We start from the raw sequence: 16176 nt of genomic DNA, 5'->3' as shown, positions 1-16176 counted from the left end.
GTAACCCTGCTTTTTTAATAGCAAGGGTAAAATTGTTATTGGGTTCAGTATGCACCCATGCTCCATGGAAAGAGGACTGTTGTCTGTGCCCTCATCCCAGCCCTGCTAATTATCAGTTCACCTTGTTATAGCTGAGAAGTAACCAACTCACCCCCCCTCGTTAGTGTCGAAGGATTTTGACCCTCACAATAATCAGGTTAATGACTGCAGCACTTTTTGTTTTTTATCCCAGAGTATACCAAAGTTGTTGGTATAGTTGTTCTCAATTTATTACTGAAGAGGAAATGATATATGCCAAAGGCTGTTTCAAGATCCATGCTTCCTCCAACACTCAAGTTCATTTTAACAGATCATTGTGTCACAGTGTTGTTATGCTTTTATCTTCGACCAGAGTGTTTATTTTGAGAAGCAATTATTAAACTGCATTAAAAACATACACAGTCTTGCAGTAGTATCTTGGTTACAGTATTAAAGGAAACACAGACTAAGGCTGGATGAAATTGAACACATATTTCCATGTTAGACTTCCTACCATTTTGCTTGTTTGTATTGATTTCTTTTGACATGGTCTTCTTTTATTGAGCACCACTTTTTCCCCCTTTATCTTTTCTTTCTCTTTTAAAATCCCCTTCCTATACTGATATGTGCTAAAAGCAATTGTAAAAGGAAACCAACTTATATTAAACCTGCCTGGAGTCAAAATGTAATCTAACACCTGTAGTCTGCAATTTGTCATCACTTCATGGATACCTTTTTTTTTTTTTTTTAATAACAGATTTCCTGAGTTTTGACCTTAGGATACTGTACAATCCCAAAAAAGCAACAAGACTAAACCATAGTTTTTAATAAGTCTTATAATGTTAGGATGTGAAATTACAACCATAAAAACCAACTCAAGTAACATCATTTGAAGTTAGAAATAGTGCTGAGTTGTATGCCTGGGAGAATATGTTTTGCCTGTGAAAATGAATGATAAAGTTAAGAGGGAAATCATAATGCATGTGTAATTTCCCCGACTCCTGTTCTCTAAGGGGTTTCTAGGTAATTTGGCTCAAGGCAGGGTGTTTCTGAATTTTACAGTAAAGTGCCTGGTTATCTTTAGGAGGAGGCAGGGCTATGTGTGATTCACATAGTAATGAGAGTTTTCAACTGTCCTGATCTCAAGACCACTTTACACTGTTACTGTTGACCATCCCAAGACTTTGTTTTATATGTATATATGTATCACTATTACCATGTTAGAAATTCTTAGAAATTTAAAAACTGTTTACTAATTTAAAAATAATTATAGATAATATGCATACATGTGAGTGATATATTTTTCTGAAAATATAACTATAATTCTAAAACAAATGGAAGGGTACCAGTATTTTATATGTTTTTTGCAAATATTGTACTGTATTTTAATGAGAGGCAATTGAATCCTCATAATTGCTTCTGCATTTAATTTAATATGTGGTTTTGGTTGAAGTCAATGAAGAAAATCAAGCCTCAGACAAACATGTAATTGGAAAAGGAAGAAATATTTTAATAGCCTTTCTAGATAATTACAAAATTCTTCTTTGATAACTATAGAAAAACTTTACAAGTGGCAATTCCTTGAAGGTTAGTTGCAAAGTGGAATTAAATCTGCAACTGTATTGAACATTTCATACTTTCCTACTCTGTTAGTGTATTCATTGGTCTATCTTGTACTTTGAATGGATCTTTTACTGATTCATTACTTTGCAACGTCATGCATTGATCACTTGGAAAATGTTAGTTTGCTCTTTTATGCAGATCTTACAAATGTTGATACATTTCATTGTATAACATCTTTAAAAAGAAAATTAAAAACATTTTGTTAAATCACCACCAGTATCCTCAGAGAAATCTTGATATATTGGGAGCTATTAGGCTTATGGTGACAGTTATAAGTTTTCCAAGTTTCTAATTTTTTCTTGAAAGGTCAAATTTTATCACTGGCAAACAATACGATAAGATATATTTTTTTTCTTGAAGTGACAGGCTTACTTTACATTTTAAGAAAAAGTCTGCTAAATACCCAAGTCTGAATACCATTGCTTGTTAGTTGTTTTAGATAAAAATGGTATTCCATGATAAAGGTGACTGCTCATCCTGCCACTCAAACAACTGCAACCCAGACGTTCTTCTTCGAGAATGAGTGCTTTGTCAAGACAATCATATTCCTTGGGTATGGTTCAAAGTGCTTTATGTGAATGTCTCATTTCCTCATACCGAGTATTAAATAGGTATATACTCCAGGATTGAGATTTAATATACTTAATACAATTTTACTGTTGTATTAGGGATATTCTTTCATGAAAGTAGCATCATTATTGCCATGAACTTGCAGGAATGAACACAACAGCTACTGGTACCATTTGATGCCACTACCTTGATTGCTGCTGGCCAGTTTTCCACCATTATTTTAAAAAGGTGAATAATATCTTAGTTTTACTATGAAAATATGAGGTATAGGGATTCTCCCAGGGGTCTGCAGACCATGTTTTGAGAACTGCTGATAATGAATGTCTTCCCACAGGGATGCCATACTGTACGTATAGAAGGTGTCACCTTGAGTGGGAGTATGACCTTGAGGTTCAATTCCATGTGATACATGCTTCAGTTGTAACTTCCATGTGCTAGGTGCCATGTTAAGAACAAAGATATTTATAGTATATGAGTGAGAGAAATAAGAAAAATCTAGTATATGAGTAAGAGAAATAAGAAAAATCATTACTAGACATGCTTAATTGTAGACCTGTGGATCTTTTAGGTTAAATTTGTTGCTGATTTTTATTATAGGTATATTAATAGAAAAATGCATTAATTTTGTCCCCTAATTACTGCTGGTTCTTAAACCCTCCTCACATTTTTAAAATGACAACTACTACTTATTGAAACTTTACTTATGACAGAAATTCTACTAAGTACTTAGCATATATTATCTCACCTAATCCTCTTAATGCTACAGGGAAGATTTTATATAGATGAAGAAACACTGGCTCAGAGTAACTTGCTGAGAGACACAAGTCTACTAAGAAGTTGTGGTTGGGGAATTCAAAACCATAAGTTTGTAACCCTAAAACTTGTGCTTACCACTTATATATACTGTTATTATGGGTTATGTAATGCCATAACATTTTTTATTTTAACATACAAATGAAAAAAAAGTATATCCCCACCCTAAATATACACTAGAGTTATCACTATAGCTAGTGATAACTATTTTTACCTATCAGATGTAGTTTTACTAAAAAGGAATAATATCAAACAAAATAATAAATAATTGTGTTGAACAGGCATAGTAGCTGGTCAGAAAGTAAAGAAAAAAGAACGTGGAATGAGTTTAGTGCTGCAGAACAAGACATACAGAGCCCTCACTGGGTACCAGCACATAACTCATAGTCCAATTGGTGAGACACATACATCATCATTACATTAATATTTGTTAGTTATTAATCATTAATATTAGGTTTTCCCTACTGAAGTCAGGGCCAAAATTAATGGTCTCTACTGCTGATTTTGGAAAAAATAATATTTATAAGGTAGAGCTAAACTGTTGAAACTTGAATTATATTTTATATCTAGTAAACTGTATAAGTAACAGCATATACTTATCTATTTAGCAAGTTCTAATTGAGTTATGCACAAGAACTCTCAATCAATTGTTCTCATCACTGTCAAATGAATTTTTTCTTGGAACTTTTAGTAGAAGAATGCTTTTCTTTGAACCAATTATTTTATATTTTGTTGTCATAGATGAGGTGAAATGAAACAAATCAAAGTCATTCTGATATCAATGCAAAATAAATGTAGACAAAAATCATCTTGTCTGTGTTCTCCTCTGCTATTACTATGCCTTATCCTTCAGGCCCAGACACTGTGAGTGAAATTTTCTCCTGTGGGTGAATCTTGTCATGGAGAGGCATGTGTGGTTACCTGGGAAACAGTTTTAACCTGTTCCAGCATTGGATCCACCACCCTATACAGTCACCTCCTTAATAATTTCTCATTTTCTCTATATAAAAAAGACCACAAAGTCTTGGCTTATTATAAGTAATCCCGTTCACCCCATAATGATACAGTGAATTATATACTTTCCTAAACTTAATCATTCAAGATCTTACTTCCTTCCCTGCAGGCAAGAACCATTATATTTTACACATGGCTCCCAGCTGGTTTTCATTGAGGCCTTCAAAATCTATTTGAACGCTGAGAGCTTTAAGAAGAGCTGCTTTATCTTTCTTAGTCAGCTTTTGTCATGGTACCGTGAGGTCCTTTTGTTTTCAAAATTTTCAGTTTTGAAGGCAGAGAAACAACATGTGTCTATATTATAATTGTGCTTTGTGACTGGTCAGAGGGAGCTTTCTGGGTTTTATTTTGAAGTTGATGTCCCCTGAATATATTTACAGCTTCTTTTCCTGCATTGCTATTTTCATGTCCATTTATGTACATATGTGTCATATTTCAGCCCAAAGAGATGGCAGTAAATAAATAAAAAGGAACTTACTAGGCTTTAAACTTTCTATTTGTTTGTGTCCCATAACTTATTTGTCAACCCTTCATTGTTGGCTACATTAATAGGTTCCATTATTGTAGATATTCCATGAAGACTTGATAAGTAGATACATTGCTTTTTTTTTTTTTTTTTTACTCTGTTAAGTCTGATTGTTCTCAACATAACTCTCTTTCAATATGATAAGCAGCACGGATGAAGAAGGCATCCATCAGTTAAATGTAAATTAGCCATTCCTTTGAGAATAGTAGAATCAGTGCACACTTCTGGTTGTGATAATGTTGCTATTTGTGATACATTGGTGAAAATCTGGTAATGTATTACCAGCTGGGTTTTTCTTACTTCAAATGTGGATGTATGAATATTCCCCTTCTCTCTAATAATAGTAGCAGTTTCCAACTCCCAGTCTTTTTGGCCAGGTTACAGTTGGTTGTGAGTCTTTGCATCACCCTGATGGTAGCTTGCCAATGCCCCACGTACTACGCCCTGGCTACCTATCAGTCGTCATTTCTCTCTAGCACAGGTTGTCCAACAGTGCTTGTGATCATGGAAACACCCTGTCTCTGTGCCATTCTGCATGGTAGTGCAGAAGTGACACCACAGAACTCTAGAAATGTGGCTGATATGACTAAGGAGCTGAGGTTTTTCTTTTTTTAGCTTTAATTAATTTAAATAAAAATAGTTGTGTGTGGCCAGTGGCCACTGTCTTGGGCAGCACAGATCCTATAAGCTGACTTTTTATTGCTTTTCAAATGTATCACATATATTCTTGTCTCTCAGCCTTTAATCTAGAGCGTTCTTCTTGGCTTGTCCCTCACTTCCTCCAGGCCTCTGCTCCACTGCTGCCTCCTTGGGGAGCCCTCCTGGAGTCACCTGATTTAAAATACCTTTCCTTTCCCACAGTGGTCCTCCTATACATTGCTGTATTATTGCTCAGGTGGTATTTATTACTAGAGTATCAGGTAGTAATAAATACTTTGTGGTCTGTCTACTCTGGAGACTTTTTTCAACTTTTCTTTTTCTAATCATTCTCATAGAAGGCAGGAGAACATACTGTTTAAAGCATGGACTTTAAAATCAGCTGCTTTAAAAACCCAATTCTGCTTCTTATAAGCTATGTATCTCAAACAAATTTGGAACTCCAGTTTTCCCATTATAAATTGAGGATAAAAATATCTACCTCCAGGATTACTGTGAAATAAAATAACAAAAAAATCGAAATAGCAATTTAGGCCAGTGTTAGACTCACAGTCAGATTTCACTACTATTATTGTTGTTTTGGAAGCTCCTTAGATAGTTCACTGCTGTGAACCCTAATTGTCATATTGAAAATCAAACAGAAGCTATGAAAAGGGAAGAGGTTTTTTAAATAAAGCTTCCAGAATTCATTTTACAGGCATTATCAGAAATGAGTTTGTGGACTAGATTAATTTGAGTTCAACTATTATAGAGAAAAATTCAAACCAAAATAAACCTGGGATGAATTGATGGTCTTTGGCATGTACAAAGATCAAGAGTAAAAAGGAATGGATAGCTATCTACAAAATGATACCTTTCATTATTTGGGAACATCACAGGAAGAGAGGTGTTGTACCTTAGAAACAGGTAAGGGTCAACTACTAGGTCTATTAAGCAATTTTTATTGATATGGTATAATTTACATACAGGAAAATGCATAGATCTTAAGCTCAATAATCTTTTAGACACATGTACATTTTTTCCTATTTTTTTCCTGTCCTTGTGTATTTTCTAGATTTTTTACTCATTCTTGACTTTCACATAAGTGGAATAATATCGTCTTCCCCCTCTTATTTAACTTCTTTCACTCAACAATAAAGCTGTGATAGTTACCCACATTGGTGCATATAGCAGTATGTTTCACACTGCTCTGTTTGTGAGTTTACCACAATTTATCCAATCCATTGGTAGATATTTCTGTTGTTTCCAGTTTGGGGATTTTGTGACTAAAACTGTTATAGACATATTTTTAGGAGGACAAAGCACTCATTTCTGTTTTTACGCAGTGTATGTGCATTTAGCTTTAGTGGGTGCTACCAATAGGCCATTTTCCCCTCTCCATTGGGCCTGTTTTGAAAAAGAGGAACAGGATGAAACTGGAAAGTCTATAGATTTGGACAGTTTTATATAAGGAGTAGGGATGATGTTCAGCTAAATCCCAGAATTACTACAACCTGAGTATGTGCAGAAATAGTTGTAGAAGAGGATGTCTCTTCTCAAGTCAGCAGGGCATTCTCTATCTTGGTTGAAGTAATTGTGAATTCAGTGACTTAAACAATTAACTCTCCAGAAATATATCTCTACACTGTCAAATGAGCTTAGGAACAGGACAGTTAATATGTCCATTCACGAGGAATCAATGACACAATCCTCCACGCACTTGCTAGGAACACAGACCAGACTTGATTCATTCAAATTAACTAAGTGGGAATTGGGAACATGCTCTGGGAAATTCAGACAGAAAAACTAGGATTCAGTTAAGCAGGAGTTCAGAAACCTGTCTTGTGAAGAAGAGCTAAAAGAATTGATATTATTTAGTCAAAGATGTGTGAAAAAGAAGAAAAGTTGGCTGGATTTTGCCCTTTTCCTGGGAGTTTAGGAGAGTGGCTAGAGCCATTTCCTCCCCAGGGAAGACATCTTATAGGCATTAAGCTCGATTCCTGGACTCCATTTTGGCACAAAGTACTTAACTCCACTCAAAGAAAGCACTACATGATGTTAAGAAGATTCTTAGCAATTGACTAGAGAGGACATTACACAGTGCTTTTGTTAGGAATTATTGTCTAAAGACAATCATTCTCTGCCTGGGGTAATTAGAACATTTTGGAGGAATGAAGATAGTTGGGACAGATAACTTTGGGAATCATTTCATCTTGGATATTATGTATATTGTGGTTAAAAGGAAGTTATAGCCAAAAGTGGCAGCATAAGAGAAAAAGCTCCGCTCTGGCTTTTTGGTGACTCACAAGGCAGTTTCACTTCAGAGATGCCCATTTTGTCATTTATATTTTGACTGCTTTTCCCTTTTCTGTTAGAAGGTGCTAGAATTATCATGTAATCATCTTCACGTAGAAATTGTCATGTTGCCCAAATCACTATTCTATGCTGCCTGACCAGAAACTACATTTTTACTTCTTAGAGAATCTCTCTTGATGTCATTTCTCTTAAAAAACATCTTCCTAGTCCTCCAGTGTCCCCTGGAAACCCACTTTCTCAGGCTGACATCTCCCAATGCTTATGATTTCCAAATCAGAGGATTCTCCGGAGATAATATATGTTTCCAGCTAATCCAAATAACACCTTCATGAAGAACTGTAGGATTAAATTCTGATTAATCCATGTAAAGTTTTTAGAATTGCATGGCCCAGAATAGGAATTCAGCAAGTGGTAGCTATTATACTTGTTCTTTCTTTATTTCATATTTCACTTTTTCTGTGCATATGTATTTCTATGCTCAGTTCTAAGAAGTCAGGAGGAGGAGGAGGAGTGCAATTGATTGGGTCTAAGGAGAAGAACAAATGCTATCATGCAGAAAGATTATAGTAACTTCAAAGTATAGTTTTGGAAAATCTCTTTAAATCTAACCAATGCACAACGGAAAACCCCTAAAGAACCAATCTAATTATTCAATTAAATGGAACCGTTATGCTGACTTTTACTACAGAAGGCAAGCATAATTTAGAAAATGGGGCATTTTAATTCTCTTTTGTTTTCCAATTAACGCAATTGCTCTAATAGGGAGTACTCGTGCTAGAATATATGTTTTTCGAGCATGTATTCTGTACCTAATGCCAGTTTCTCTTTGTTTCTCATCAAAAATGACAATCCTCACCTGCAGCCACAGAGGTTATTTAGTGCATTGCTCATGTTGCCCACATCACGGCTTCAGAGCAAATACCTTCCTGCTGTCAAAGCCAACATGAGCAGAGGAAGCCCACACGCAGCTCCACTTTCCCTGGCGGGGATAATTAGGATGTTGAAGTAACGGGTCTCACTTTTTTGCTGATGCCAGCTTACCACAACAGACCACATGAGTTTACTCTTAGTTGAAAGTGGTAAAGAAAATGCTAAGAACACTGATTTTAATTGGTCAACATTATTTGGACGTTAGTGCCACCATTTTACAGCCCTGTGTTTCAGACTTATTTCTGCCACCAGCCATCAGCTTTCATTAGGACAGATATTTTCATTCTGCTTTTGATTATTATTTGAAGAAGATTATTTGAACCAATTGAAACCTTTTCTCTTGTTACTTTTTCTGTTGTTATTTCATCTAATATTTACTAAATCTTCTGTAAAAGGCTAACATTTTTCACTTGATGGGGAAGTAATTTTTCATCATAGACCTCTGAGACTGGCAAAAATGTCAGAGGTTCCCCGACCCCTCCTCATTGCTTGCTTTGATGTTGGTGCTTCTTAGGAAAAGAAAAAAAAAAGTTGGGTCACATGAGTAGTGCCTGATGGTGGGTAGGGATGTTGGTGGATGATGCTATAATTGAATTTTTAACTAGACATGTTTTCTTCACTGATTGGACTGATTTGCCCTGAACTCTGGAAAATGTTTAATTGTGGGTGTAGTATGAAAAAAGATTGCATAAAATATGAGAGTCTGGTAAAAGAAGAAATGTGTTTTTCAAAGGTTAGACTCACTATTCTAAAAGGTCTGAGCATAGAGAGTGTGGCAGTTGCCTCTGGAGGTGACCTCACAGTTTACTAGGTACGGTCATGGTAGCCTGCTACTTATATGATGTGCTGGAGTTGTTAAGGTGTGTGCAATGCTGAGGTTCCTCACCTGATGTCATGTTCCCTCTCCACGAAGTCCCTGTCACAGACCTGTGGTGAGAGGTCTGATGGTCTCTCCATATCCCTCTCTTTCTTTAGTCAGACTGAAGGAGTTAATAAATTAATATTAGAATGGGAAATTTTTTTCACATAGAGAAACCTTTCACATAGAGAAACAGTGGTGAAGCAGTAATAGTGAAGATCAAGAGTAAACTTACCTGGGTAGAATCTTTTTACATGAATGAAGAATAGGTAGAAATAAAAAATAAATTATTTAAATTGTGAACACTAGAAAAGTGACTTTGAAATTGTGTGTATATTGTTTAAGGATCAAAGTCAAGACTAAAAGAAAATAGTTATTCCTGATTGTACAAAGGATTCATTTCTCTAGTTCCAGTCCCAACTCTTTCTAACACTTGAAGAATAATTATGAGTCTGTTGGTGCTTGTGATTATGATCTCCTGGTAAACTATGATCATAGGCCAAATTCAGCCTTATTGGAACACACCCATCCTTGCTTGCTTAGATTGGAAAGAGATGATGAATGGTATAAGATATTGTGTAATCCTGCAAAGTCAACAATATTTACTTTTTGGCCCTTTACTGAAAAAAAAATTGCCTATCTCTAATTTAAGAACATGGTTGCTTATATCCATTGTTTCATTCGATACAAAAAATCAATACTTACAACATCCCTGGGAGTCAATTTCTTATCCTTCCTTTATAAATGACACAATTGAGGTCCACAGATGTGACTTACCCAGGGACACCCAGCTAAGTAGAAGAGTCTAGACTTGAACCTCTGGGATCTTATTGTAGAGCACAGTTTTCCTCAATGTCCAGTCTTGGTTATTAGCTTCCAGAGAGGTGGCATCTCTTGGTGTGGTTAAAGGTAGGGAAGACTCTGAAGCCAGGTTGCTTGAATTTAGATGACCTTGGGCAGCAAATGACTTAGCGTCTTTGTGCCTCAGAATTTAAATGCTGGCAGACATGACTAGAGTTGAGCCCTTGTCCTATAGATGAGATCCTACCCATCTCTGGACGTTGTTCAGGTGTTCCAAAATTTGACTTTACAAATGACTGCAGCCTAAGTAGATTTCTAGATTGCACATTTTTTGCAGGCGGGCTGGTGAATTTTGAAAGGTAAAATCATGAATCAAATGTTCGTTTTTTTCCCCCCCTTTTATTTATCAGGTCCTTCACAGACAGCAGTCACAGCCGACCAAGGAGAGTTCCCCTCCCAGAGAAGAAGCGCCTCCCCCACCTCCTCCCACCGAAGACAGCTGTGCCAAAAAGCCCAGATCTCGCACAAAGATCTCCTTAGAAGCCCTGGGGATCCTCCAAAGCTTTATTCATGATGTCGGCCTGTACCCTGACCAGGAAGCCATCCACACCCTCTCGGCCCAGCTCGATCTCCCCAAACACACCATCATCAAGTTCTTCCAGAACCAGAGGTACCACGTGAAGCACCACGGGAAGCTGAAGGAGCACCTGGGCTCTGCGGTGGACGTGGCCGAGTATAAGGACGAGGAGCTGCTGACCGAGTCGGAGGAGAACGACAGCGAGGAGGGCTCCGAGGAGATGTACAAAGTGGAGGCCGAGGAGGAAGGCACCGAGAAAAGCAAGGCTGCGCCTGCTGAGATCGACCAGAGATAATGTGAACTCCTACCAGGCAAAGCAATACCCCGGTCCAAGGATTTTCTGTTTTAGTTTCTTTTTAAAAAAAAAAAATTTTTTTTTTGGCTTTTATTTTATTTTTGTCTTTTTATGTCTGTTTTATTTTTCTTACTCTTTATGACATTTCTTTGTTGCACAGGATACACCGATAGACTGAATAAGTTCAGTATTTCTGAATCAGACATCGCCTTGGCAAAGACACTAAAGTGTTACACTTTTACAGTTGACTGGACCATAGTAATTGTAATCACAGGAGACTCTGCCTTCGTTATCCTTGCACTTACGGAAGAGACATCAGGCAAGTTCTAGGATGAGAAGACCTACGAAACAAATGAAGGAAGCTACAAGTGTGTGTGTATATGTATATGTATATATCTCTATATTTACATATATATATTAAAATTGCATGGGACAGAGAACTTTACAATCTGAAAGAATAGACTGTGAAATGAGTTCTTAAAAGAAAAGACTTGTTTATGTATTAAAAAAACCACTTCACAGTGAGTCGCTTTGGCTTTTTGATAAACTGCGGCCTGCTCTCAGGGTGGGGTGACTATTTTTGAATTCCTATTTATTTTTTTGTGTTTGTCCCTGATTTTTTTTTTTTATTCTATGGCTTCCTATCTGGCAGCTTAATGGGTAAAATTTTTGAGGTATGTATTTAACAAAATAAATCAACACTGCCAAAAAAGAAAAAAAAAAAAGAAGAAAGTAAAGTGAAAAAAAATCAGGGCACATTCAAACAATATAAGTCAAGTTACTCAGAAAGACACAATGAACATATACAATAACTCAATAAAATGACTCGCTACGTTCCGTTATTCAGTTTGTCATCACTGTAGTAAACAGATGCATTTCTGCAGAATTCCAGATAAGTAAAGCTGAAATTAAGTGCAGAGGAAACTTGTCCATTTAGTGCAGTCTTGATAGATGACATTTTTGACATTGGACAGATGGAATTCATTCTATGAGCCACATTTTGTTGTGAAATTTATTTACCTGCTTGTGGCTTCAGATCTTAAAATTATTAAGCCTGCTCATTTAAAAGTTGTTCGTTGTTGCTGTTTTGTTTTTTTGTTTTTTTTTTTAATAGAAAAATAGTTCAATGTAATGTTAAGTTAGGAAAGAAATTGCTGCCCAGTTAAAGGGGCTCCCTCTCAAATCGATCTTTGTCCTCCCTTTCCCCAAATCATTTCTTATTTCTATTTCACTTTGAACTTCCTCTTTGTACACATTCCATCCACTTAAGCCAAACATTTTTCAGTCCCTGATCTTCCAAGCCTCTGTCCCTTTCCCTGGTATTGCAGCCCTAACAAGAACCTGTTTTTGAATCATTGTGCAGCTCCAGGCCATAGAGTAAGTGAAGCGATTTCAGTAGAATCACCTACTCATCATGAACGGAAACACTGTCCCAGTTACCCACATAGCAATTACCTGACGTAAAGCAGAACTAATGCCAACTGGCTGTTTAGTGGAATGAGCATTAAAGCTGCAATCTGCTATAGTTCTCCAGCTCTTTTTCAGCTTCCATTGGAAGCACCAGTAGCATTACTTCCCACATACAGTAATTGCAAGAGGAGATTTCCCTTCAGGATTGGCCTAGTGAACCTGCTCCGTGCTTTCCAATGGCCACTCAACAGTCCCACGTGATTTAATTTTTTTTTTTTTTTGAGTTGTGCTCTCATGCAACCTTGTCAAAGACCTCATGCAATATCACTTTGAAAGTTATTTTCTGTTTACTACACAAACATTGTAATATAACTGTTAATACTATTTATATATTTGAAAGGTATAAAAGGTAGGAGTTAAAAAAAAAAACCTCTATGTGTAGATATTAACTCAGAACTTACAATATACAGGGAGAAGACATGTTGCAATACAAGCTAATTCTAGCTGCTCAGTAACCTCTGGAGTTTTTAAAGGGACATTTTCCTGTACTTTTTCAAATAATGATGTTTAAAAAAATTATCTTGACATGAGTGTCATGTATCTTTGCAAAAGGATGGCTGTTTGCAGTTAAGCCCTGGGCCCATCCTTTCTTTTTCTGTAGTATGCTGCAGCTTTAATCAGAAAGTCCATGGTTGCTGCTTCCTGATCTCCGAGTTACTCTTTCCAAATTGTCTTCTTACACTGTTGCTGAAGGTCACTCTGTACACATCATTGAAACCGATTTTGCCAAGCTCTTACGAGGTGGTTCATCTATTGATGGCATCCGCATTTGGTATCTTTTACACTTCAACCAAAAATTTATTAGGTATTTTTCAATGCTAAGTCTTGCCTTTTATTTTTTAATTTCACTGCCAAGTTTGCAGTGGTTCTAAGTGAATCTGTGGGCATTTTAGCCTGTGGTCTTGCCAGATCTTTGCGAATTACAATGCATATATGTCTATTTATTCAATATCTGTCATATAATATCTATTTGGAAGAAGAAACTTTCTCTTGTAGTGCCTCTTGACAAAGCACAATTTCCCGCCTTTTTTTTTGTGAAATGAAAAAAAAAAAAAACAAATTGTGTTTTATTGCAGTATCAACAATGTGAATAAGGATTAACATATTGTAAATGTTCTTTTTTCCATGTAAATCAACTATCTTTGTTATCACTAAGTGATAATTAATTTTTAACTTATGTGCATTGTTAGGCTGTTAGAATTTTTTGGTTGTTAAAATAAAACGCATTCAATAAATCTGACTTTGTTTGTCAAGTATTTTACTGGGCGTTGCCTTCTTTCCCATTTAGTTTTTCATGTAGAGCAAGACCTGGTGAGCCTAAGGAAAATCTGAAACCTTATTTTAGAAATGAGACAGCAGCACCCGCAATTACAGATGTTCAAGTTCTGTACGATGCATGGATTCAATTGCACGTGAATGTGTGTGTGTCTCTGTGTGTATATAAACACATACAGGCTCACATCCTGGAGCTGGCAACTGAGAGTCATTTACCCAATCATTTTGTCATATACAAACAAAACTCAAATGTATAAAGATATATTTATGGACTTGCTTCTTTATTTTTCTAGTGAATATTTTCTGTTTATAATTAAAAAACCACAAATGACTGCGTGTCAGGAAACTTTTGGAGCACATATGTCCATGGTTAATGGACATAATAAAAGTCTTTTATATTTAGAGCTGGGGTACCACAATGTGTGCATAGAAGAATGCCGGAAGGATTGATGTATCTAAGAAATGTGCGAAAATGATTTTTTAGAAAGTGCTTACAATGGAAAAAATTGCTCCAAAGACTAAAGTTAATAAGGAAAGAGCAAGTGCTTAGTTTCAGAACTGGCAAAGAGAAAGTAAATTAAAAAGTGATTTTTGTTTTCTTTTGACATTGTAAATATTTTTCCTTATTTCATTTTTCTGCATTTGGTGGATGTACAAATGTAACTTTCCTTTCTTCCTTAACCTCACTTTCCTTTTTTCCCATAATGGTCAATCACCCACAGTTCATGTAGATCTGGTAAGAATACCTGCAATTGGTAAACAGAGTGTTCGCAGAGAGGCCTTTAGCTGGGGGTCAGAGAAATTAGGGGCTGAGGATATAGCTCAGTGGTGATGAGTTTCCCTTCCACGCCCTGGGATGATCCCCAGTGCCACAAAAAATAAACAAAAGAGCAAGCAACCAAGGGCCCAACACAGGCTGTCATTTGTGCGAATGTAAATGGATTCTGCATTTGGAATAGAGAACAGGAAGGAAAGCATTTGGAAGCTAGCTTGACTTTCAATACAACATGAGATGGTGTTTTTAGGAGTCAGACGTCATCAGAGAAAACAGAAAGTGAGGGCTTGTCCTTGTGCTGGAGACTTCTGTTTTCAAGAAAGCAGTAGAAGAAATTTCTCATCTATACTGAAAGTCATTTAGTGGCATCTTGGAGTAATCACTTTGTGGGGAATTTGAATTTTATCTTTTTTTTTCCTCCTCTGAGAGGACAGTTATTTGCTTTTCTGGATAGTTCTAAATAAAGATTAAAAATTCCCACTTTATTTCTAAAGGGCAATCATGCTGTAACCAGACAGTGAACATTTACTGAACATTTATTCTGTGCCAGAAAATTTATTCAGTTGTAGTGACAAAGAAAAATGTATTACTTGGTGTTCTCCCCTCAGGGAGCTTATAACCAGATAAAGCAAATCCAGGAAAAGTGAATGCTCAGACTGAGATTTTCTTTAGACAGAGATTGATTTGCACAGTGGGTAGTTCCAATACATGCTATGAATTGTGAGAATAAAATAATTGTGATCTGGAATGCTCTTTAAAGGTAGATCAGTTATTACTAGGCTTAGTTTTATATAATCAAGGGAGAAAGCACAAGTTAAGCATGACCCAAACAAAGACTTTATCTGCTTCTTAAGAAAAAAAAAAAAAAAAAAAAAAGAGCGAGACATGCCATCTTCAAGTGTCAGAGATACACTCTCATCTTTCAGCTCATAGCATTTCTTTCTCCTGTGCTTATTCCTATGTTTCCTATTCATGGGCCAAGATGATTGCTAGAGCTCTTGCCCTCACATCCACATTCCACATGCCAGGATGGAAAAAGAAGTAACCTCTTTTTCTTTTATGGACACTTTAACACAAGCCCAAGGAAAGGGGATTTGGGGAGGCAGCTAACAGCCTGCCACAGAGGGTATAAATAAGGATGTTGAAAGTAAAAGGAAAGTGAAGAGGCACATCAGCCCTTCTGCTCTTCCCTGTCTGGACACTCCTCCTCCTTCCCACCCTGAGTTCATTCTTGCTAACTTTAGGGATCAGTCTAAACATCACTTCTTCCAAGAAACCTTTCCTGATCTGCTCTGCCAAATCTTCTATGCGCAAATGGCTTCCAGGGTGTTCCACTGCACAAAATGCTACTGCACTTGGTTCCTGTGTTAGGTGTCTGCTCCTCATGCCTTGAGGCCAGCAGCACATCCCAGTCACTGGTCACCCAACACCAGGACATCTGCACTTGTAGTCAGCATTCACAGTATACTTTTAGGTTGAGTGATTATTAAATACGTGAAAAAGCAAAATATTCAAATACATAACGCTGGAGAATTAGGAGGCATGTTGCAGGCAGTGAACAAGGTGGAGGTGACTCTGGAGGAGCAGGAGAAAGGAACCTCACCAGGAGGGGGCCCCTCCCAGCTTTATCTTCCTGTAGGTCCTCACAACCCCAGCAAGCATTATCATCCTCAGCTAA

General features: G+C 36.8%; 1 protein-coding gene across 2 annotated transcripts in view; it reads left to right on the top strand.

Annotated features, from left to right (window-relative positions):
• Window positions 1–13688, top strand: part of Satb2 (SATB homeobox 2) — a 178698-nt gene extending 165010 nt beyond the window's left edge. For both annotated transcript variants that reach the window (XM_078017803.1, XM_078017802.1), the window contains one exon: window positions 10517–13688. In XM_078017803.1, the coding sequence (XP_077873929.1) occupies window positions 10517–10978 (462 nt within the window). In that variant the 3' untranslated portion in view covers window positions 10979–13688. The remainder of the gene's footprint in view (window positions 1–10516) is intronic.
• Window positions 13689–16176: the final 2488 nt, after the last annotated feature.

This window comes from Ictidomys tridecemlineatus, chromosome 7 (assembly GCF_052094955.1).
Source record: "Ictidomys tridecemlineatus isolate mIctTri1 chromosome 7, mIctTri1.hap1, whole genome shotgun sequence".
NCBI lineage: Eukaryota > Metazoa > Chordata > Mammalia > Rodentia > Sciuridae > Ictidomys > Ictidomys tridecemlineatus.
The sequence above is the reverse complement of the archived record's forward strand: the minus strand, read 5'-3'. Positions and strand labels throughout refer to the sequence as shown.